At 38.2% G+C, this 25,436-nt stretch overlaps 1 protein-coding gene across 7 annotated transcripts in view; it reads right to left on the bottom strand.

The window, feature by feature from the left end:
• Phf8 (PHD finger protein 8) overlaps nt 1–25,436 on the bottom strand; it is a 96,880-nt gene that overhangs the window by 27,970 nt on the left and 43,474 nt on the right. For 6 of the 7 annotated variants that reach the window (XM_013125112.3, XM_040744004.1, XM_021222893.2 and 3 more), the window contains exons 12-18: nt 23,257–23,346; nt 21,097–21,399; nt 20,242–20,345; nt 12,326–12,504; nt 11,795–11,880; nt 11,129–11,262; nt 10,184–10,494 (exon numbers count right to left, since the gene is read on the bottom strand). In XM_013125112.3, the coding sequence (XP_012980566.1) occupies nt 10,184–10,494; nt 11,129–11,262; nt 11,795–11,880; nt 12,326–12,504; nt 20,242–20,345; nt 21,097–21,399; nt 23,257–23,346 (1,207 nt within the window). The remainder of the gene's footprint in view (nt 1–10,183; nt 10,495–11,128; nt 11,263–11,794; nt 11,881–12,325; nt 12,505–20,241; nt 20,346–21,096; nt 21,400–23,256; nt 23,347–25,436) is intronic. The other variant, XM_005085912.4, reaches the window with a different exon arrangement.

Raw genomic sequence — 25,436 nt, 5'->3', positions numbered from 1 at the left:
TTATATTCTAGTAATTGATCTAGCTGTATTCTGCCAGTGTCCTGAGAAATTCAATGAGGGTGAATTAAAAGGTAATAGACTTTTAGTGTGTGTAGAAGAAATCTCAAGACAGGATAGCATTTAGGTTAGGATGGGTCTTGGTTACTCTTTGCTCTTTTTATCCAATAGTGCACAAAGACGTGAAAAGTGTGCAGTGTGAGGTAATTAGCATTATTAAAGAGTAACCTAGTACTCTGCACTGGGATGACAGGAAAGATATCTTAAGGGTGAAACTCATGTATCAAAGCTCCAACTAGTGAACATGAAAATTCTTTTTTTTTGAAAATTTTCCTGATTATTCCCCAAATGTCAACCAATCAGAAACCAACCCATACCCACTGATGTACTCCTATAACTTTTGTCTTTAAAACCTAGCAGTAGACAGGGAACTTAGCTCCCTCTGGAGGCTGCGTCGGCTTGCTAGACTGGGTCCATGTCATGGTTGAATGAACAATTAAAACCTTGCTTTTGCAGTTTAGTGGGTCTGTCATCCTGGTGATCTCTGGGGACTTTGCAACTTGGGCACAACAATAACTTTTGGGTAGTTTTAAAATTATTAAAGACTATAGGGACTTTTGAGGTTGTTTTAGGGCTTTTGGGGGGGTTTGTTTTGGTTTATTTCAAGACAGGGTTTCTCTGTGTAGCTCTGGGTGTCCTGGCATTTAATCTGTAGACCAGACTGGCCTCAAACTCACAGAGATCAGCCTGCCTCTGCCTCCTAAGTGCTAGAATTAAAGGTGTGAGCCACTACTGCCCAGCTTGAGGTTGTAATGAATACAATTTTACATTATGAGACGACCATGAACAAACTGGAGAGAGCCAGGGCAGAATATTATGGCTTGAAAGTGAAATGTCCTACTTAGGCTCATGTGTCTGATTATTTAGTCCTTAGCTGGTGGCACTGTTGTGGAATAATCTTTTTGTACACTGAAAAGATGTGTCTTTGCCAAGGCACCTTCTGATTTGTTTAATAAAGAGCTAAATGGCCAATAGCCAGGCAGGATTTTCAGGGCAGTGAGGACACTGAGAAGAAGGGCAGAGATGTGGAGAGTTGCCAGACAGAGAGGAAGCAGCATGGGCAGTACACAATAAAGGTAATAAAGCCAAGAAACAAAAAGTAGATTGATAGTTATTGGCCATGCTTCCATAATTAATAATGTCTCCATGTTGTGATTTGGGAGCTGGCAGGTGGGACAGAAAAAGTCTGACTAAAGGGGACTGTCAGGCAGGTTTTGGAACCTTTAGTTGGAGGACCCTTACTGGAGAAGTGGGTAGATGGAGTTAGGTATTGAGGTTTTGTGGCCTGGCCCTACTTCCTGTTTGCTCTGGGCTTCTTGTTTGTAGACAAAATACAATCAGCTGTCTCACATTCCTGTTGCTATCCTTTCCCCACTATGATGAACTGTATTCTCCTTTTAAACTGTTTTTCCTTTAAGTATATCTTGTTAGGTATTTAGTCATAGAAATAAAAAAGAGATTAATATATACATTAATGTGGTATTTCTCTAGAGTAAAAAAATTCATTTTTTCCTTTGAACTACAATTTGGAGTACACATAAATAAGGACAGATGAGCAAAGTCTAAAGTAGATCAAGCAGATGAGAATTTTATAGAATGAAGATGAGATATAAAGATTTCCAGATATAACATATAAAGGAAGAAAATAACAGCTAGAGATGAAAACCAGGAACAGAAATCAAATGTGGTGGTGTACACCTATAATTCTGATACTCAGACCTGCAGGCAAGATTTCTGATACAAGCTACAATCATCTGAGAGGCGGGAAACACAATTAAGGAAATGGCTTCATAATACTGGAGGGTATGTATGGCATTTTCTTAGTGAAAGATGAGGAAAAGCCCAGGCCATTGTGAGTGGTGCCATCCCTGGGCTGGTAGTCCTGGGTGCTATAATAAAGCAGACTGAACAAGCCCATAAGCAGCACCCCACCATGGACTCTGCATCAGCTTCTGCCTCCAGGTTCCTGCCATGTTTGAGTTCCTGTCCTAACTTCTTTCAGTGATGAACAGCAATGTGGAAGTGTAAGTCAAGTAAACCCCTTCCTACCCAATTTGCTTTTCAGTTATGGTGCTTCGTCACATCAATAAAAATCCTAACTAAGACAAAGATTAAAAATCTAGGCTGCCTTTAGCTATATGGTGAGTTCAAGGCCAGGCTCTGTCTCAAAAACAAAACAACCGGCTGGGCAGTGGTGGTACACACCTTTAATCCGAGTACTTGGGAGGCAGAGGCAGGTGTACAAAGGTGTAATTTGAGGCCAGGCTGGTGTACAAAGTGAGTTCCAGGACTGTTGGGGCCCATAAAAGTGGTTTGCTTCATCTTGGCTTAAGGTCACAGTTCAAAATTATCTTTACTCTTCCAAAAAGTCATAAAACCTAAAGGTCTAAGGTATGGCTAGTGTAGGATGTTTGCTCTTAGGCCTGGATGTCTTCTTATCTAATTAACAAGACACTAGGTCTGAGGTGTGGTTACTCTTAATACTTAAGGCCAGATAATGAGAGATTGTGGGGACACCAGACCTTGAGCAGAAACCCACTTCCCCTTCGGCCTGGGAGCAGGCAGCTGTGTAATGTTTACTGAAAACAATTCAGTGCTAAAGCTCTTGATAGGGCTCAGATAAGGGCTTACTCACTGAAATACCATGCCTTTCACACCCCCTAAGGCTAGATGCCTCTTCCTGTTTCCCTACAGTGTCTCCCCATTCTGGGGCCGGAGATTAAACCACCAGCCAGGAGGGTGAGAAGTCTGGAAAGAATGGTATGTAGATGAATGGCAGAAGTCCTTAAAAAGGGAAGCTCCTTTTTCTTAGAGAGACTTCTCCTGAGAGCTCTCTCCTAAGCGGACTGGGGTCTCCTCCTAAGCTGACTTGGGAAGGATAAAGTTTTCTTAAAGCAACCAACTGGTCTCTGTGTCATCTATCCTGACCACCTCGCTACATTCTCAGATATAGGCCACACAGCAAGTGCGACAAGAGATGTTTGGAGAATTAGGGAAGAAAGTCTGTTTCTTCCTTGTATCTTGATAAAGAAGTCTTTTGCCATTTTCCTCTTTTTGGTTGGGGTATTCAAAAATGTTGAAGAATAAAGTTGGGACATTCAGTATTCACTGGATTGCCCTCCTGACTCTACTCTGTGTCTCTATTTTCCTTAGTATATTTACTTGCTGTTTCTCAATCCGAATTCTCCCTCTCAGGTACTAACCAGGCAAGCTGGCTGGATCTGACTGACGGTCCACAGAGACAGGCTACTACAGATTGACACTGCAACGTGAGGCTACTACCGATGGCTACTATATAGGACAGCCAGGACTGTAACACAGAGAACACTGTCTTGAAAAATCAAAAACCAAACCGAAACAAACAACAACAAAAAGATACCAAAATTTAAAAAAAGCCCTAAAAGCAAAAGCAAAATATACCCGAAACACATTCATTTACTCCCCCTAAGGTCTGCTTTATCATTAAAATATGGTACCCTAATAAATAGTTATGTTACAGGGGTTATTTCTTTGGATATCCTGAAAGATCAATAAATAGCAGTAATGACTCTCTTTATAGTATTATTGCATTAGAAGCACTGCTAGCAGCTGGGCGGTGGTGGTGATGGTGGCGCATGCCTTTAATCCCAGGGAGGCAGAGGCAGATGGATCTCTGTGAGTCTGAGACCAGTCTGGTCTACAAGACCTAGTTCCAGGACAGCTTCCAAAGCCACAGAGAAACCCTGCCTCGACAAACAACAAAGCAAAACAAAAGAAGAAGAGGAAGAGGAAGAGGGAGAGGAGGAGGAAGAAGAAGAAGAAGCACTGCTAGCAGTGACAGAAAAGGACAAACTACAGGATGCAGTAGTACCAAATTAATAAAATCAAAATACTAAAATGATACAACAAACACCTTGACTTTGGGTACACATCTATGGCATTTCTAGGCCAGAATACAGCAAAAAAAGAAAGAAAGAAAACCTATGTGTTGAAGTTTTGATGGGAATACAGTAATGAAGGCCTTGTTTTCAAAATCATAGGATATGGAGGCCAAAATAGAACTGTTTCTGAGTAAAAGGCACAGAGAACTGCTAATAGTCAAGTTTGCTTCATTTTACAGAGTACTAACATCTACTACATTTTAGGATTCTGTATAAATTTCTTTTAAACTAACATCCTTATCTAATGATGTTATATAATCACCATTGGAAATAGAAAATTCTTGCTTGTAAAACAAAACTAAACATCAGCATAAAAATTTAAAAGGGAGAACCAAATAGGAAAGGAGAAAAAATAAAATCCCTATGTATACAAGATGCAAAAGAACCAACCATGGTAGGGCTGGGAGTGAGGACATTACAGCTAATAGAAATCTACAAAGTTGAAAAATGTATGACCTACATACAAGAATTAGTTGTGTTTCTATACATAAGCAATAAAAAATCCATAAAGGAAATTAAGAAAATTGCATTTATAGTAGTATCAAAAATGAAAAGGAATAAATCTAACAAAGGAAGTATAAGAGGTGAAAAACTACAAAGACAAAAATAAATGAAAAGATATCCAATAGTAAATTGGATGTCTAATACTGTTAAGACAATAATATTCAACAAATGATCTACATACTCAATATAATCCCTTTCAAAACAATTTTGCAGAAGTGGAGAAGTTGGTTCTAAAGTTTGAATGGAACGCGATGGACCCTTAGTAACAAAAACAATTGCAAATAGAATTAACTAACATATAAAAAAAGATTATCCTCTGTGATCGCTTGCTGGCTTTACTTCAGAGACACAGAGGTGGTTCAATTCACAAATTCAATAAACACAATCCACAATGTAAGTAGACTAAAGGACAGAAACCACAGGAACATCTCATTAGATGCAGAAAAGGCCTGTGACAAAATCCAACACCGCTTCATGATAAAAGTCCTGGAGAATCTAAGGGTACAGAGGATATATCTCAACAATAATAAAGGCAACATGCAAGAAGTTCACATCCAACATCGACCTAAATGGTGAGAAATTCAAAGCATCTCCACTAAAATCATGAAGACTTGGTTGTCCACTCTTCCAATCCCTGTTCAACAGAATACTTGAAGCCTTAGCTAGAGCAATGTGACTAGTGATGGATATCAAGGGATACAAATTGGAAAGGAAGACGTCAAGGTATATTTATTTTCAGATGATATGGTTCTAGATTTAAAAGACCCTAAAGATGCCACCAGAAACCTCTTACAGTTGATAAATACATTCAACAAAGTAGCAATATACAAAATTATTCTATAAAATTGGTAATCTTCCTATATACAAATGACAAACATACTGAGAAAGGAAGGATTCAGAGAAAACAGTACCTTTCATAATAGCCTCAAAAACAAATCTCGGAATAAATCTAACTAAAGAAATGTAATCTTAGCCGGGCATTGGTGGTGCACGCCTTTAATCCCAGCATTCAGGAGGCAGAGGCAGGTGGATCTCTTGTGAGTTTGAGACCAGCCCAGTCTGCAAGAGCTTGTTGCAGGGCATTTTCCAAAGCCGCAGAGAAACCCTGTCTCAAAAAAAAAAAACAGAACAAATAATAAAATAAAATAAATGAAATCTTGTACAATGAAAACTTTAAGACACTGAAAAGAAAAACAGAAAAGGACAACAGAAGACGGAAATATTTCCTACATCCATGGATTGTCTGAATAAATACTGTGAAGATGGCCATCCTGTCAAAAAGCAAGCTACAGATTCAATACAATTCCCATCAAAATTCCAATACAATTCTTCACAGAAACTGAAAAAAACAATCTTAAATTTCAGAAACACAAAAGTCCCAGGATGGCAAAAAAGTCCTGAATAACAACAGCAAAACTGCTAGATTATAAATCATACTGCAGAGCTATAGTAATGAAAACAGCATGGTATTGACTTTAAAAAGAGACACATTGATCAATAGAATAGAATTTTGGACTCATAAACACACCTGAGTTTTGACAAAGAATCTAATAATACTCAAGAGAAAAAGCAGCTTGTAAAACTAGACAACAACATGTAGAAGAATGAAACTTGATCTTCATCTTTCACCCCGAACTTAAGTCAACTCCAAATGGATCTAGGACCTTAACCTAATACCTGATACCCCAACTTTAATGATAGAGTACACAGTAGGGAGTATATTTGAACTCACTGGTACAGGAAAGGATTTTCTGAACAAGACCGTAATAATACAGGCATTAAGACCAAAACTTAACAAATGAGACCCCATAAAACTAAACAATTTTTAAGGATACAATCGAGTAAAGAGGTAGTCTACAGAATGGGAAGAACTCTTATCAGAGATGCGCCTGTGGCAGTTTGAATGAGAATGTCCTGTATTTACACATATGTTTGACTCTTTGCTCCCCAATTGGTAGAATTGTTGGGAAGGATTAAGAGGTGTGGCCTTGTTAGGGGACGTGTGTCACTGAGGAGTGGGGTTCAAGGTTTCAACAGATTTGTACCATGTTCAGTATACTTTTTTCATCCTGCTTGAAGTTTTAGATGTGGGCTCCCACTTGTTCCTTGATGCTCCACCATCATGGATGCTAACCCCCTAAAAACCTAAGCCCAAATAAACACTCTATAATTTGTGTTGGTCATGGTGTTTTATCACAGCAATAGAAAAGTAATTAACACAGCATCCAACAGAGGGCTAGTATTTAGAATATATAAAAACAAAGAATTAAAAAATGAAATGAACAACCCAATTAAAATATGAAATGTAAACGGTTGAAAACACTTTAAAAGGTCCAACATCCTTAGCCATTAGACAAATACAAATTAAAACTTATCTTCTGAAGCAAGTTCCAGAACAGTCAGGCAACACAAAGAAATCCCAGCTCAAAAACAAAAAATCAACATAAAACAAACAAACAAAAAAAAGATGACAAATCCTGATGTGGATGTGGGGAAAATGAACACTTATTCAATGCTGCTAGGAATGCAAACTGGTATAGCCATCATATTCCCTAAGAGATAAAAACTATTGAAACTATGGTTCTGGGCTTAGGTAGTAAATGAGATGACCAAAAGGCCAGAGAGATGGCCTAGTTGTAAAGTGTTTGCTATGCAAACAAGAGAACCTGAGTTCAATTCCTTGTCCAACAAAAAAGCCAGCCAGGCATGATGACATGTGTCTGTAATCCCAGCCCTGGGGAGGCAAAGACACAAAGACCTTTGCATCCTGTTGGCTAACCCAGTCTAGCCAAATACTTTAGTTCATGCTCATAGAGAGACCTTGTTTCAAAACCTAAGGTAGAGAGCAATCAGTGAGTAAAGGCACTTGTTGCCAAGCCTGATGACCTGAATTCAATCTCTAGAACTCCCATGGTAGGAGAGAATTGACTTCCCAAAGCTATCTTCTGACCTCAACACATGTGCAGTGACATGTAGCCCCCTCTCATTTGCATACACATTCTCAAAATGAATTAAGTAACTGTTTTGAAGTACAGAGAGAATTCAGTAGGAAAAAACAACTTTAAAATAAGTGGTGCTGATACAATTGTAAATCCATAAGCCAAAAATGTAAGCAATGACCTAATATACTGTAAATAAAAATTTACTCAAAATGAATAAAGCATGTAATACCTAAAAATTATCATTGACTAGGTTTATATAGTAGTTAAACTATATAACTATAGAGACACAGAAATCAAAATCCATTGAAAATAAAGTTAATAATTTGAGCTTTACAGAAAATAACAAATTTGTTATAAAAGTTAAGAGAATGAAAGACAAACTATAGTTTGGGAGATAGTATTCATAAGTTAAATTCACATAAAGGACTTGTATCCAGACCACAAAGATAAAGTTTTGAGGTAGTTCAGGCTGGCTTCTAACTCACTATGAAGCTGACTAGCCTTGCCACAGCAGAAGCTATCCTTACCCTCTGTCTTTTATCTCCCAAGTGCTGGAATTATAGGTGTGAGCCACTACACCCAGTTCCATTTTCCAAAGTTCACACCCCCACCCAGTTGGTCATGGTAATCCCAACATTCAGTAGTCTGCAGCAGGAGAATCACAAGTTTGAAGCTACCTTGGGCTTTCTAATGAAACCTGCCTCAAAAATTAGAGAGCAATATTGTAATCTTCCTGTAAGGAGGTCACTTGTCAAACTATGATGCACAGCAAAGAGCAGACCAGAAAAAAATGAGGCAAGGAGACAGTAAGGAGCCTGGAACTAGAGTAGCCAAGACTGGAAAAAAAAAATCTCCACTTCTTGTCTCTACTCTTCTGTCGGCTCCCCAGTAGAACTCAACCACATTAGACCTACACAAACATGAGAAAAATACCTGGTACTCCTCTCTAACAAAAAAGGAAGCCAGGCGGTGGTAGCACATGCCTTTAATTCCAGCACTTTGGAGGCAAAGGCAGGCGGATCTCTGTGAGTTCGAGACCAACCTGGTCTACAAGAGCTAGTTCCAGGACATCCTCCAAAGCCACAGAATAACCCTGTCTCGAATAACCAAAAAAAGGGAAGAAAAATGAGCATATCCGGAATATATGAAAATAACCTAATAAACACAGAATAAGAACTACAAGGACTGGGGATATAGTTCAGTTGTAGGGTGCACTGGGTTCAATTCTCAGTACCACAAAAACAAAACAAAACAAGGAAACAATAAGAAAACAATAAGAAAAGAACACCTACAAATCGATAAGAAAAAATGTTGAAAAGAAAAATAGTTGAATGAACAGACAGCTAACAGGAAATGAACAAGGAGGGTCTACAAACATATAAAACAAAGAAGCAAACACTACCTTTAGCAATAGAATTTAAATGGTTGATAATATCCACTGCTGGTTAAGACTGTATGAAAAAAGGTATTTCTCATAAACTATTCATAAGCTGAAACTTTTGAAGCACAGTTTAACATTATTAATTTGTATCTCGTACACAATCTTTAAACCAACAAGTTTTTCAATCCTAGAGAAACATTCACTAGTAAATGGACATAAAAGATTATTGCAAGGATTTTCAATGCAATAAAAAACCTTAAGAACAACCTAAATATCAAATAAGGAAATGGTTAAACATATAATGCTACAGAATACTTTGCAACAAGCAAGCCTCAACGCATTGATGAATCTGATATTTCCATGTACTGATGTTGAAAGATAGCCAGCCAAACTGTAGAGTCACATACATTAAACAAATATTGTCTACATGTAAGTTATATGAGAACATAACTAAAGGAAACTCAGAAAGGAGAGTATAAGGCTTAAGGAATTTTGTCTTTTTCTAGTTTTTTGGTCTCAGTCAATAAAAGTTAATTATATATAATTTAAAAAATAGTAAAATAAAAATATATATATTATTGTTACCTACATTATATAAATCAGTGCTTCATTCATTATATTACTCCAAAAATCATCCTTTTAATGACTCATCATTTTTAGGACTTATTTCTTAAATATGCAAAGTTTAATGAAGATCATTTCAGTTTTCCATCAATACCTGAAGTAAACTGGCTCCAGAATGTCCTCTCCCACCAACCCAAACCCATATGTGATTAAGTTCCTTATATAAAATGGTATGGTATTTGCATACACTCTATGCCCTTCACCACACATACTTCCAATGGAAACAGTTGTACTATACAAGTTACAGGAAAATGGAAAGAAAAGAGTCTGTACATGTTCAGTACAGATGTAATTTTTCCATATATTGATGATCTATGAATGAAACTATAGATGTGGAATGTTCAGCTATGGTCAGCTGGTGGCATATACCTTCACAAAAAAAATGAACTGGTTACCACAGAAAATTAACAACACAGATGGTGGGTGGTAATCAAATAAGCAAGAGTGGAAGAAAGTTTGTTAGAGTGAAAGATTAATATGACCAAAACCAGATGACAGCTAATCATAAAAGAACTGTACTATATTGAAGGACTTCCCATGAATAAGCCACCAAGGGCTTAGTTCACTGAGTAAGTATAATTTTTAATTCTTACAACAACCTAGAGATACCCCCTTTTTACAGAACAAGAAAACATGGCTCAGAAAAAAAAATAAGTGCCTAGCTTAAGGTAAGACTGTCTTCTTTTAGAGTTAGGATTGAGACTGGGCTAAAGGGAACTCCTTCAATCTAGCTCCATACGCTAACACATTCTTACTATACTCAGCATCCTTGAAGCATGCTCCCAAGCTGTCTTGCTCATCGAGACTGGCATTCTCCTCCTCCTCGCTCTCGTTTCTCCAGTATGCTGGCCTCTTGATGGGCCGCTTCCCTGGGGTACGCTGAGAAGCAGGACTGTTAGACACAGTGCCCAGCCCACTGCTGGAGCTCCCACTGCTTCGGTCTTGCCCCCCGGTCCACCAAGCCTGCAGGCTGGAGGTAGCTGGTGAGGATGATGAGGACTGCAGGTTGGCCATACACAGCATGCCCTGGATGGCCTCTTGAGTGCTGGGGGAGGCTGGGGCCTCACTGTAAAGGACAGAGGAGAAACACTGGGGAAGTTATTCTAGTCAGAAGAAAGCAGTTATAAGAACACTCAGGAAGGAAGAACAGCTATGGCAATCAAGGTGTTACAAAGGGGAGAACCATTGTTGGTTAAGAATGAAGATAATTTTAAAAACTGTTTTCATGAAAAGCTAGTTTTGCCTCAAATCTCTCTAAAGACAAGCAATGAGGGGAGACAGAATCCTCTTTTTTCAATCTATGCTACATTATTTCTTTTTTATTAACAATTCTCTTTCTATGACTCCCCCTGGCCCATTTTCAATGCACTTAAAATTGATTTCTCTTCAAGTCTACATATCTTGTCACTACCACATATCTTGTCACTGCCAGATCTAAAGATTCCCAGGATATTTTCACATCTATGTTATTCTTTCAGCATAAATTTCCTTGTTATTTGTCTGTTTACTTGGTTCAGTAAGTTGGGTATGGTGGTACATCCCTGTAATACCAGCACTCACTTGGAGTCAAGGTAGAAGACTAGCCTAGGCTAAATAAAGAGACTCTGTCTCAAAAACCCAAAACAAATAAAAATGCTCAATAAATAGCCTAGCCCTTTGGGTAGTACTCTTTGATAGCCTGGAAAATGGAGATTACTCACGTGAGGGCAGCATAGTCAGGTCCCCCCACCTGCCTGCTGGCCTTAAGTAGATCAAGAATTCCACCAGCACCACTCCCATTCCCAAGCTTGCTTTCAACCCCTTCCACCATGTCCTCATCTGTTGTATAGTCCTCCTGTTAAGGAAAGAGCATATTGCCTCAATTGTACAGGGCAGGTCTGGTAAGTTTCCAATATAGGGTTGACAGTATGAATCCTAACATCCTAAATGTAGACCATTAATTATGCAGAACATTTTTTCTGTCATTTTAATCTTTACTGTATCTTTGTAAAAATACTATAATACATATTTGACACGTGAGCAATCTAGGTACCAATGAAATAAGACAATTTGTGAAAGGATATACCATATACTGCAAATCAGGTAGATTTTTTTTGTTAAGTGATACTGCCTTATGTTTTGCTCATTAAAGGATTTTAAAAAATTTAAATAAATTATAATCTCCATTTATTGCCTGATCACAACTTAGCATGCGATTTAAAATTTTATAGGACTGGAATTGAATTCAGGGCGTTGTACATGCTAAGTAAATGCTCTACAGTGAAGAATATTCCAAGCCTAGCATGCACTCTTTTATTTTGTAAATATTTCAGAAATTGAATATACAATATTTTTGTCCCTTGACTAGAACCAGGGCATGCTCCTACCTCAATGTCAAACTCAACTTCTCCAGGTTCACGAATCTTGTTGGGGTCAGAGCAAGGTTTTGCTCGAGGCAACTTCCGGGGAAATTCTAAAATACAATGCAATATATTAGTATGAGGCTAAGATTATGATGCATCTGAGCCAAACACTCAAAGGAAAGAGGACAAGAATATAATTTTGGCCAGTTAGTGGTGGCGCATGCCTTTAATCCTAGCACTCAATAGGCAGAAGCAGGTGGATCTCTGTGAGTTCGAGGCCAGCCTGGTCTACAGGACAGCCAGGGCTAAACAGAGAAACCCTGCCTCAAAAAAAAACAACAAAAATAAATAAAAGAATGCAATTTTCTTTTAAGTAATAAGCACCAACACATAATTCAAAGCGGTGAGGAATTAACTGAAAAATAAATCTCTAAAGCAAAAAAAAAAGAAAACTTATGTAGGTATATAGTGCCTGGTAAATCAGAAAGCCAACAAGCTCAAACCTAAAACAAACATGAAATGTCAGGGCAGAGAAGAAATAGAACAGAAACATACTTGATCTTATTATCAGGCTCGCCTTTTCCTTTCCCAGTCTCTCGTCAATCTGCAGCTCATCATCTGAATCCAAGTCAAATTCATTTCCCATGACCTGTTCTGCTACTAGCCTTGCATTGTCTACCTTCTTTGCAATTTTGGCTCTCCGAGACTTGGATAAGCTCTTTACCCTCTTGGTACTAGGAAAACAATGAGAAGAACATAAAATGAGTCATGTGAAATATTACCATGGTAGGGCTAAGAATATGGATCAATGGTAGAACATATGCTTAGCATATGCAAATCACTGGCCTCAGTCCCTACTCATTACTCTCCCCAAAAGGCAATTTTCCCCTAAGTGTAAACCTCATCAAAATCTACCATTTATTCCTGTAAAAAAATGACATGTACATGAACACCATATTTACATTATTTCTACCTCCCTTTCCCATCTCCAGTTCCTCCCATGTCCCCCTACTCTCTTTCAAATTCATAACCTCTTCTTATTGTCACTTATATGTTACAATAATAACATACACATATATACATGTAAATACAACCTACTGTGTCCATTTAGTGCTGTTTGTATGTCTATGTGCTTACCTATTGTGTCCATTTAGTGCTGTTTGTAATGTCTATGTGCTTAGGGTTAAACACGTGATTAGATAACCTATTAGGTGCCTCATTCCTGGAGAAGATTGATTCTCCCTTGTCTGTAGCTCTTCACCTAGGCACAAGACCTTGTGAGAGTTCCCTTTACATGTTGGGACAACAACTTCTGTGGTCATTTTTACATCATCTTATTTGGACAATCATATTAAGATTAAATTATCAAAAATTATTGGCTGGGGTGTGATGGTGCATACCTTTAATCCCAGCATTCAAGAGGCAGAGGCAGATGAATTTCTGCTAATTTGAGGCCAGCCTGGTCTACAGACTGAGTTCCAGGACAGCCAAGGCTATAAAGAGAAACCCTGTCTCAAAAAACAAACAAAAATTACTACAAAAATAGATGATCAACTGTTCTTAGAATCAGCAAATGCATTGTGTATGTGAGTGATGACACTGTCAAAGAAAAAATGATTTTTAAAACCCTGATATATAAAGGAAGTACCTAAAATAGACAACATTGCTAGAAAAAAACACCATAGGACTTAAACTACTATTTCAAAACTTATGAGGTACTATGAGAATGGCATAAGAATAGACATCTATCTATGCCGGGCATGCAGGTATACACACATCTTTAATCCCAATACCTTGAAGGCAGAGGCAGGCAGATCTCTGTAGTTTGAGGACTGCCTGGTTTATGTAATCCAGGGAAGTCAGAATTATAAAGTAAGACACGGTCCACTGGGCAGTGGTGGAGCATGCCTTTAATCTCAGCACTCCAGAGGCAGAGGCAGAGGCAGGTGGATCTCTGAGTTCAAGAGTTCCAGGACAGCCAGGGCTATACAGAAAAACCTTGACTCAAAAAACCCCCACAATAACAACAAAACAAAAGAAAAAAGAAAACAAAAATGAAAAGTCAAGGTAGAGACAATAGCACAAGACAGCAATGCTAGCACTAAGCAAACTGAAGGCAGGAGGAAGAGATCAAGAATAGTGTAGGCTATAGGGCAAGGCCCTGGAAACAAAGAAAAGAGGAAGGGAGTCATGCCAAAGACTGAAAAATATTTGCAACTATTTATCTAGTAAAGATTTACACCCAGAGTATTTAAAGAACTCTTAGATGTCAGTAATTAAGATAATTTCAAAGCAAGCAAGATTCAAATATGCATTTCTCCAAAGGTAATATGCAAATGACCACAATCAGACACACAAAAATGCATTCCATAACATTAGTCACCAGGTAAACCATACTGAGTCAGATATGGTGGTGCATAACTATCATCCCAGTACTACAGAGGCTAAGGCAGGAGATTGGTGAATTTGAGGTTAGCGTGGGCTACAGAAAAGGACTCTGTCAAAAAACTACTTCTGATTAGTTTTGATAATGTGGATACATCTACAGCAGGACATTATGTTAAGTGAAGCAAGTCATACAGAAAAAGAAAATGCATGATCAGACTTTCATATGGAATCTAAAAAAAACCCAGAAATTTGTATAAGTAAAGGGTACATACAATGGTGGTTTTAAAGGATAAGGTGAGGTGGGAGAGATACTGGTAAGGGATATACAGCGGTAGCTATGTTACGATGAGTAAGATATAGAGGTTTTATTATTTCATCGATATTGCCCTGCACATTTGAAACTTAACACTATAAATAAGTTAACTATTTTGAGGTTGGTAATCATTTCACAATATAGGTGTATCATAAAACATTACAATGTATCCATTAACTATAAACTAGGGGTTAAGGATGTAGCTCAGTGGCACAGGACTTAGTCTAGTATGTATGAGGCTCTGGGTTCCATCCCAAACAGCCCAAAACAAAACAAAACAAACACTCCCATAATCTTTATTAAAAACACCAATAGACAGGACTGGACTGATGGCTCAGCAGTTAAGAGCAGCTGTTACCCTTGCTGACCTGAGTTTGAATCCTAGCATCCATGCCAGGTGCCTCACAACAATTTGTAACTCTAGCTCAGATGCCCTCTTCTGGGCTCCACAGATACCTGCACACATATACAGACATATACACAAATAAAATTGAAAAAGAAATGTACAATGAGTCTAGTGTGGTAGTATACTTCTGTACTCTTAGCATTTGGGAGGTGGAGGTAGAAAAATCAGGAGCTGAAGGGCAGTTTCAGCTATAATAAGATTTTGTGGCCAGCTTGAACTACAAGGGACTCTATCTCAAAAAATATTTTAAAATTACAGAAACACCACCCAAACTACACATGACTAGAAAGAAAATAATGAAGTGCATGTTAGTTCTAACAAACCAAATCTCTTAACTCTAAAACCAAGTCTCAAGTAACTCATGCAAAATACACAGGAGAGCCAGGTGTTGTTTAATCCCAGTACGCGGGAGGCAGAAGCAGTCAGATCTCTGTTAGTTCAAGGACAGCCTGGTCTACAGAGCAAGTTTTAGGACAGCTAGAGCTACACAGAGAAACCCTATCTCAAAAAACCCAAAAACCAACCAACCAAACACAGGAGATACAACTTTATGATTGCTGATCAATATGTAAAATGACACACAAACACACTTTAGAACAATTTTTAGCCACTTCTTGACACGAAAATATACTTCCACATAAAAACTTGTATATGGGGCTGGGGAAATGAAGTAGTGGAGATTCAGATTACCAGAACCTATGTAAACATCAGGTGGGCCTGTGGTGGTCAACCTGTAAACCCTAGATGTAGGAAGCATAGACAGGGAATTTCCAGAGCAAGCTGGCTAGCCAGACCAGCTGAAAGGAGAGCTTCCAGCTAAGAAAGAGAGCTTACCTCAACATATAATGTGGAGAGACACTGGAGAAGCCATCTGATACCTACCTCAAGCTTCCACATGCAAATGTGCACAAACATGCATGTGTATACATAACACACACATACATATGCAAAAACAAAACTCTTGAACAAGAATGTTCAAAGCATCATTATTCATTATTCATCATTATTGCTTCTAGCTCAAAATAGAAGCCATCCAAATGATTACAAAATAGTGAATAAACAAAATTAGTATATCCAGAAAAAGGAATACTACTCAACAATAAAATGAAGCAACTAATAATAGATCTTTGCTATATCATAAATGAATCTCAAAAACAGCATACCCTAAGTAAAATAAGTCAGACATAAAAGACCATATTCTGATTTTATTTATATGGAATTTCCAGAAAAAGCAAATCATACAGATAAATAAATATATTTAGTAGTAGTGATGAGATAGTTTTAGCCTGGGATAAGAAGGATGAAAGAAAATTTCTAAAATTGGACTATAATGATAACTGGACCATTCTATAAACTTAATAAAATTCACTTAATTACATACTTGAGCAAGTTAATTTTACAGTATGCAAATAACTGTTAGTAAGTATTATCTTTAAAAGTTATTTTTATAGATGTTCAGAGACCGGGAAGAATAGAAAGGAAAGAGAAAGGTCAATCAATTGGTATAATGTTATTACTGTTTCATCAAATGAATAAATTCTGGTATTCTATTATAGAATACAGGATGAATATAATTAACAATAATGCTTTATATATCATAAAGCAGTATAGAATGCACTAAAAATTTAGATTACTGAGTCAGTCACTACCCAATATAACATTGTACCTCATAAATACATACAAATATTATGTTAAAAACATATATATATACATGCCAGGCATGCTAGCATACTCCTTTAATCCCAGCATTTGAGACACAGAGTGCTCCCGAACTCTGTGAGTTTGAGGCTAGCCTTCTCTACAGAGTGAGTTGCAGGACAGGCTCCAAAAACTACACAGAGAAACCCTGTCTCGAAAACCAAAACCAAAACCAAAGAAAATCCCATGTAAGAGAATTTCTGTACTCTCTTCTCCCTTTATTCTACTTTCTAGAGATAACCACTATCAAAGGTTTGGAATAGCAAGTATAAAATATATAATAAATATACATCCTTTCTTGAAGGCATAGACATATCTCTAGAAAGAAGTGATCTAGAGGAAGAGGCAGAACAACAGAGGATAATGAGGAAAAGAAAAAGTATTGCATTTTTCATGTAGAATCTATATTTAGCTATATAAACATATATATATGTACATATATATGTACACATATAAGCAGAAAGGGTAATGTTTGTGAGGAAAAGCAGGCCAGTAGCAGAGGTTAAGAGGACAGAGGATAGTGATAGGGAAGTAAATATAAACCAAATACAATTTGCGTATGCATGAAAATGTCATAATGACTTCTGCTAAAGGAACATAGCAAAAAAATGACTCCTAATGACATACTACTGTACCCATAGATCAGAGAAGCTTCTTCTTGCAATAGATGGGAATTAAACTCAGAGACCCACAACTGAACCATGTGTAGAGAGTGAGAAACTTTGGAACACTCAGTCCTAAACGGGATGTCTTCATCAAATTCCTCCCCTATCCAGAAGAGGAGACAAAAAGATTCGAAGAGCTTAAGGTAATGGATGACTCCAAGAAAATTGTCTTCCAGACACAACAGGACTGATGCACATGTTAATCCAAAGAGACTGTGGCAGCATGCACAATACCGACACGGTTCAAGTCAGAAGAGGTCCCAGCATTGAACAGGGAAGTGGACACTGGTTCCAACCCCTAACCAAAAAGCTATGTGCAACTGATACCTGCTAGCAAAAGGAAAATCAGTTCTCTCCAATGGAATGTCAACCTCACTCCAGGGCAGGCCTCAGGCCCAGGAGTAGTTGGCTAACACAAAGTAAACTTCATGTTATTTTTTGGTGGGCTGCTTATTTTGAGTTACTATTATTATTGCTATTATTATTATTTTCTCTTGGTGGTTTTATTTGTCTGGATTTTGTTTTTGTTTTCTTTAGAGAGACAAATGCAAGCAAGAGAGAACATGTATGTATGTACACATGAAAGTGGATGGGTAGCGAAGTGACCTGGAAGTGTTTGGGGAGGGAAAAACATGATAAAAATATATTGTATGAAAAAAATTTAATACTTTGTTTTTATTTTATGTACATTGGTGTTTTGCCTGCATGTATGTCTGTATGAGGGTATCAGATCTTGGAATTACAGACAGTTGTTAGCTGTCATGTGAGTGCTAGGAATTGAACCCAGGTCCTCTTAGTGCTCTTAACCACTGAGCTCTTAATCCAGCTCCCTCGATAAAAAATAAAGAAAAAGATCATAATAAAAATCTACTGCCTATACAAGCTTACTAAAAAATAATGGAACTTAAAAAAAACTATCTAGGAGAAAACGCCAACATTGGCTGTCCATGGAGAGAACAAGGAAAGAGAGATGGGAACAGGACTTTTCATTGAGTGCTCTGTCACCTTTGATTTTTAATACATTTAATTTATTCTATGGAGGAGGCACATACATTTCATATGGAAGTCAGAGGATGACTCAAGGGAGGAGTTAACTCTCTCCTTCCACTTTGAATGTTTCAGAGAACAAACTGGTCTCATCAGGATTGGTGAGAGGTGCCTTTAACCACTGAGTCATCTCCCTGGACTGACCCTTTTGAATTTTAAAACGATATAAACTGAATTTTAAGTGTCTTCTAAAAATTAAAAATGTAAATAAAAGCCCATATATTGCATTTAACTCCCACACACAACTAATTACATGTATGCCTTCTTAAAAGTAAAGGTAGAATTACATGCTATTTTGTAACCTGATTTGTTTCATTGAAAAACACCTTAGGGCCAGAGAGACAGCTCAATGGTTGGGAACATTCAATGGTTGCTCATCCAGAGCACCCAGATTCAATTATTGGCACCCTGATAGAGCCCACAACTGTTTTAACTCAGTTCTGGGGAATATAACTTCCTCTTTTGGCCTCCTTGGGCACTGCATGCACCTGATGCACATACATATATGCAGGCACAAACACTTACACACTAAATTAAATCTTAAAAGGAATATTTCCATTAAGACACACATGTACATGTATGTATGCATATATACACCAAGCCAGAAATGGTGGTGGAACATGCCTACAATGCTAGCAATCAGGGTATAAAGGTAGGAGGATCATGATTTCAAGAATTTGGCCTACATAAGTGAATTCAAGGTCAGTCTGAGACATGCAGGTAGACCGTCTCAAAAAAGGTATGTGTGTTTGGTGGGGGATGTCTGGGGAGGCAGTTCAGTGGCAGAGTGCCTACCTAGCATATATAAAGCCTTAAATTCAATCCCTGAATTTAAAAAAACTTGAAATCTATCTTGAAGCAAGGCATGTCTACAATGACAACTATTTCGGGGCTGGAGCATTAATTGAGATCAGGAGTTCAAGACTAGCCTGAACAATATAGTGAGACACCTACCTCAATTGAAAAAAAGACACTATCTTGGTCATTTTTCTGTGCTAATAGATATTAAAGTGCTCCATTCCGTTTATTTTTTATTAATTCTCTGATACATGGACTCCATTCTAAAGATGCTATATGCTATAATTTAACCTATGCTGGTGAATATATGAATGATTTCAGACACATATCATTACAAGGATGCAGGATGCATTGAACAATTCTTCTTACACATTTGTATGAAGATCTCCATAAACTGAATTCCTATACATTAATTATTAGAGCATATTTTATAAAGTATGTTCTTGAGCTAGCAAGATGGCAAAGCAGGTAAAGGGCCTAGGTACACAAAGCCTGACAACGTGAGTTTGATTCCTGAAACCCACATCAGAAAGAAATAGATTCCCCAAAGTTGTTGCCATGGCATCCCTGTATGTAGTGCCCTTGTCCTCCATACACATAGTGAATAAAAATTAATCAAAACCCTCTATGTACTTTTATTAAAGATTTATTTATTTTTATTTTATGTATATTAATGTTTGTCCTGCATGCATGTATGTACATCACATGTGAGCCTGGTGCCCATGGAGATCAGAAAAGGGCATCAGATTCCCTGGAAATGGAGTTATGGATGTTTGTGAACTACCATGTGGGCACTGGAAATATTACTGGGGTTCTCTGCAAGAGCAGTAAGTGCTTTTAACAACTGAGCCATCTCTCCAACCCAACACCCTGTGTTCTTAACCTGTATATTTATTACTTCCACTAATTATTTCTACTAGTAGTTCTACCACAATAATTTGCTAAAATTCTAGAACCTATATAAGATCTTTCTCAAATTACCAGCTAGGTTCTAGACCTCTCTCCCTGTCTACCATGACTTCTGAACAAAGTAAATTATCTACTAACATTTGAATATTAGTCTAATACTGCCTTTTTCTCACCCATGTCCCAACCTCCAGGTCTACATTTTGTCACTGGCAATCTCAGTTATCTCTGTTTCTTTTACCCATCTTACCTGCCATTGGCCATCAACAGGGCCAGTGGGTTCTCACTGCCATCAAGGTCCATGTCTGGTGAGTCATCATCTGATTCATTCAAGCAGGTACCAGTGATGTTGAACTGTAGAAGGAGGAGGCTCAGTTGTCACCAGTCTGAGACTGGGACCCAGGTAAATCAAGATGGCCAGTTCCCTCTGGTTTTACTGCAAAACTGTCAAAAACCCTCTGAACCAAGACCTTCTGATATGCCTGTTCCCAACCCCCACCTCCAACCATTACAGGAGTAGGAGGTTGAGAATATATAGCTTGCTTGGGAAAAACATATCATAGCTTGTGAAACATATTCCCCCCAAAAAAGGAAGAGGGTACCATCATTAGATACCCACAGAGGGCAACATCATATTGAGACAAAGTAAAACCCTGAAGGAGGAGACAAGCACCTGTTCAAGATTCTAACACAACACACAACATTCTTAAATCTCATTCCCACATCAGTTTATCAGGATTCAACTCAAGTGTCATGTACCTGGAAAATAGCTTCTGAGCCCTACCTTGATAAAATTAACCCCCTTCTGTGTCTGAAAAATCCCGCACAGACCCTTGATTGTGACATCCACACTTCATTTCATTCATTTGTTTTCACACCTATCATTCTTATTAGCCTATCAGCCTCTTGAGTTCCATTCACAGCACCTATCACAGTGCCCAGCACAGAAAATGTCTCAATAAATGCCTGTTAAATGAGTGGAACTAGTAGCCAAACACCAGGGGCCCTAAGAGATGGAAACAGAACAGGATAGCCTGTTCTTTTGAAATATTGCTCTTCCAAGGGACCCAAAAGGGTTGGGCTGAACCCATGGGCCAGCACCCACCTTTGCTTTCTGGGAAGAGCCTGTCTTCAGTGCCTGATGACTGTATGGGTCCATGAGATTATAGCTCAACTGGCCAGCAGGCCCCAAGGCTGAACTCTCCTTGCCCTTTCGCTCTGCCTTCTTGAAGATATTCTTGGGCTTCAGGCCTTTCTTCTTTGAACCACTTTTGGAGGGCAGTGACAGCCTGGACATGGATACTGAAGTGGAATGGGCTGGCCTGGTTAAGGGGATGGAGCCAGCTGGGAAGATCCTCTGCAGCCCAAAGATATTGCTCGTTTTCCCAACGTTCTGTTGGAAGATGTCCTATAAGAGTATTAGTACACGCGGGGGTTAGAGCTTACTCAATGGTTCTCTCTATTTTAAGAGCAGAGGTCTGTTCCCAGCACTAATGTTACTGCCATGGAAGTGGCTTACACAGGTGCTCCACATATGCACACCCCTGGTTTCTATACAGTGAGTCATCATAAATTTATTGGGTGGCATTTATTTACCCAGCCATTGACAAGTAAAGAGAAGACGAGCAAAGAAAAAGCCCAGTATTACTGTCAAAACTGGAGGGAAAAGACTCCAAGATTAGCTGACACAAAATAAAAAAAATAATCAAGTACATATCTGTGTGGTTCAAACTCTATGGACTATAGGACTTTTGAAGACATATTCTAGTCCTAATTTTGCTACCAGATATCCCTGTGACCTTGGGAAAGTTATCTGACTGAACAAGCTGTAGAGCTTGTTTGCTCAGCTGTATAATTAAAAGTCAATACTAAAAAGGTATTTTCAAAGATGTTCTGTGGTTTCTTTGAGCTTCCTGGGAGAAATCTTGGAGACTGGTGGTATGTGGAAGGCAGATGAGAGGAACAAGGGGAGCTCTAGGTCTCTGACCTTTATCCTATTCAAAGCAGCTATGCTTTGACTTGCTATATAAACTGGCTTCCGTACAAGATCTTACATGGGGAAAAAAGGATTCCTTTGCTTATTTTAAAGCCAGTGAACTAGTCCTGGTCTATCTCATGAGTTTTCTTCTAACTAGCCCAAAGTTCTGTATTAGAAAATTGGGTTAAGTATAAACTGTAAACAATATAGTCCTTTGACTGACTCCTGAAAGGTTTTATTAGGTGAAATGGGACAAATGAGGTAGGATGTAGACACTGAAGACCATGGAGTAGATAGTGAAACATGCTACAAGCAGTGAGGCCAGAAGTCCAACTTCTAAAAGCAAATGACCCTGTAGCATGAATACACATACATGCATACATACATACACAAGGAAAGAAAGAAAAAAGGAAAGAAAGAGGAAGAAGGAAGGGAAAGAGAGACAGACAGACACATAGTCGATATCTCTTAGGCACTAAATACAATTGTACAGATCCTAAGACAACTTTAACATCCTCAATTTCAATTCTCCTCTGGTGCCTCTGCTACTTACCAGCCCACACTGAGTTTTCTCTTTGCTACAAAGTCTATTAATAACAACGACTCACATTTATTGAGTACTTACTCTGCCAGGCACTGTGCGAGGGGCTCTATATGACCTCTCAATTCTACCAAAGATCTTAAAGGTTGATAAAGTTACTCCTCACTTTACAGATCAGGAAACTGAGACTCTGAAAGGCTCTTAAGTGAAAGAACCCAGGCTTCTTATTACTATATCTCCTGTCTCATGGTATATGCCACCTGTTGAAACACGCCTTTGCAATAATTTTCAACTTGAGGTTGTCATTTTGTAGAATTCAGAGACTGAGTAAAAGTATTAAATTGAATAACTACAACTATCACTATGGTCCACCATTAGAATTTATTATGTGCCAACTACATGTCAAACACTATACTTAACGTCCAATTCAGATTACCTTATATAATCTTCTTAACAACCTTGGGTGGATATCATTCTCAGTTTAGATATAAGGAAACTGAATTTCAGAGAGGTTAACTATGTGTGTTTGTGGGAGACACTACATCATTCGTGTAACCTGAGAACCAAGCCCAGCAGGCGGCATACACTCAGAATACATAATTATTTAAATGAATGACTAAATGAATGAATAAGGCTTGATAGTCTTCCCATTCCTTCCCTGGGCTTTATACCAACTACAAAGTCCTGACCTGCCACTTGAGTCTCCAGCCCTTCCCAAATGCCTTCCTTCCTCCCATGCATCTTACTTCCACCAAGCGGATCTCCCTAGCCAGATCTTTAATGAGCTGTACAGTCCGCACTGTCTCCGGGATCTCATCCTCATGGTCTGGTAGAGCCTGTCAAATAAGAAGCATGAGACAACTGATTTCTTGTAAACATGCCAAGGGCAAGCAATGAAGAAAGAATCGTCTTTTCAATAACCGATAGGGAACCAATAGGATACTGGATATCCACAGGCAAAACAAAAGCAAAAACTTTAATACATTTCTTGAAATAGACACAGAGGATAACAGACCTAAATTTAGAACTTAAAAATATAAACCCTATATAATCAAGGAGAAAATTTTTATGAACTTTTGCTAAGCAACTATATCATAAGACAAAAATAGCACAAACTACAAAGAACTAAACAAATAAAATGGACTTACAGAAGGCAAACACCTGCCTTTGAAAAATCTCTGTTACTTTAAGATAAACAAAGGACTGAGAGAAAACTTTTATAGAACATATATCTGGCTGAACATAGAAGTACACATCTATAATTCCAGTGCTTAGGACGTTGAGGCAGGAGGATTCCATTTGAGGCTATATAGTGAAAAATCTGCTTAAAAGAAATAAAAATCACATATCTCATAAAGGACAATATCAAGAAGTGTCAAGAATTAAGATGTAAATTTGGGTCACACCTCTAGTGAAGACAATGACCTTAGGGAGATCAACTGGGACAAGCCAACCTCTCCGCTTGGGAGAACAGACCTCAGAAACAACAGATACAGGTCCACAGCTAGCTCAATAGCAGGGAGATACCTGCTAGTTGTGTGTCTTTTGTTTGTCATCTTTTTGAGTATTGAAGTTTAGGTTTTTATATATTGAGATCAAACTTTTTTTGTTTTGTTTTGTTTTTCAAGATAGAGTTTTGGAGGCTATCCTGGAACTCACTCGGTAGAACAGGCTGGCCTCAAACTCACAGAGATCCACCTGCCTCTGCCTCCCGAGTGCTGGGGTTAAAGGTGTGTGCCACTAACGCCTTGCCTGAGATCAAGTTTTTTGTTGTTATTTCTTCTACCACTTTTCATTTTGCTTCTGTATTCAGTAGGCAGAAGATGAATACAGTTTCTCAGTATTGTTTTTTATTTCTCATGGTTCAATTCTTTCTCCCCTTAACAACTAATTAACCTGGAATTTGAGGGCTATGCTACATAGGGCAATGAGACCCATGTAACCCAGTTGGATAACTTTAATGGTTCCGTCCCTTCCAGGCAAAGAGAACTGGAGGGAAGGGAGCAAGTGCTTCCATGCAAATCATCTGTACTTCAAAGAAGACTTCTTCCATGAGCCTGCCTGGGCTCCTTAATAGTATTCTACTATCCTCAAGCTTCCTTTGGCCATGCTATTTGGAGCTATTCCTTAGTTCCTGGTTCCATCTTGACTCAGTGTATGAGAGCTTAAGAACTATTCACTCACTTTCTTTTGGTGTTCCTTGAAGAGTCTGTCTGAAGTATATTCAATAGGAAGGATCAGAGATAACATTAAACACTAAAGGTAGCCACACTGGAGAAGGATGGATAAAACAGAACTACAGGCTAAAAAGGAGGTGTACTGAGATCAGGGAACAAGGGAAAGCCCAAAACCTGAAGTTCAAAAGTATTAGGGGAATGCTGGCAACACAAAATGAAGAGATTGCACAGGTTAAACCTACAATGTCTGAAACCTTGGGACAGCATTGATACTTTTTTATATTTTGCATTTCTTTGTTTTTAACTTTTTGAAACAAATTTTATCAAATATATTTTGATCGTGTGTTTCCCCTTCCCTAATTCCAACCAAATCCTACCCATCCAACTTTATGTCCTTTTTATCATTTAAAACAAACAACAAACAAACAAAAAACCCAACAAGAAACACACACAGAGAACACACACACACACACACACACACACACACAAACCCAGAAATCAACATGAACTCTCACTCCTAGCCAATATAAACTATCTGTGATTGATATCTGTTGACAAAGGAGAAATCAGTTTTCTCCAATATAGTCTCACTGGGTATATTAACCATACCCCAGGACAGAGTAGTTGACTAACACAAAACAAACTACTTTTGAATTTCTTAAGGTTGACATTTTTTAAATGAACATTTGGAAATTAATATATTTACATGGTTCAAAAAATAATTAAAAAGATTATGTTGATGATGATGA

This window comes from Mesocricetus auratus, unplaced genomic scaffold, assembly GCF_017639785.1.
Source record: "Mesocricetus auratus isolate SY011 unplaced genomic scaffold, BCM_Maur_2.0 Super-Scaffold_100003, whole genome shotgun sequence".
Lineage (NCBI taxonomy): Eukaryota > Metazoa > Chordata > Mammalia > Rodentia > Cricetidae > Mesocricetus > Mesocricetus auratus.
Note: the sequence above shows the minus strand (reverse complement) of the source record. Positions and strands in the feature narration are given on the sequence as shown.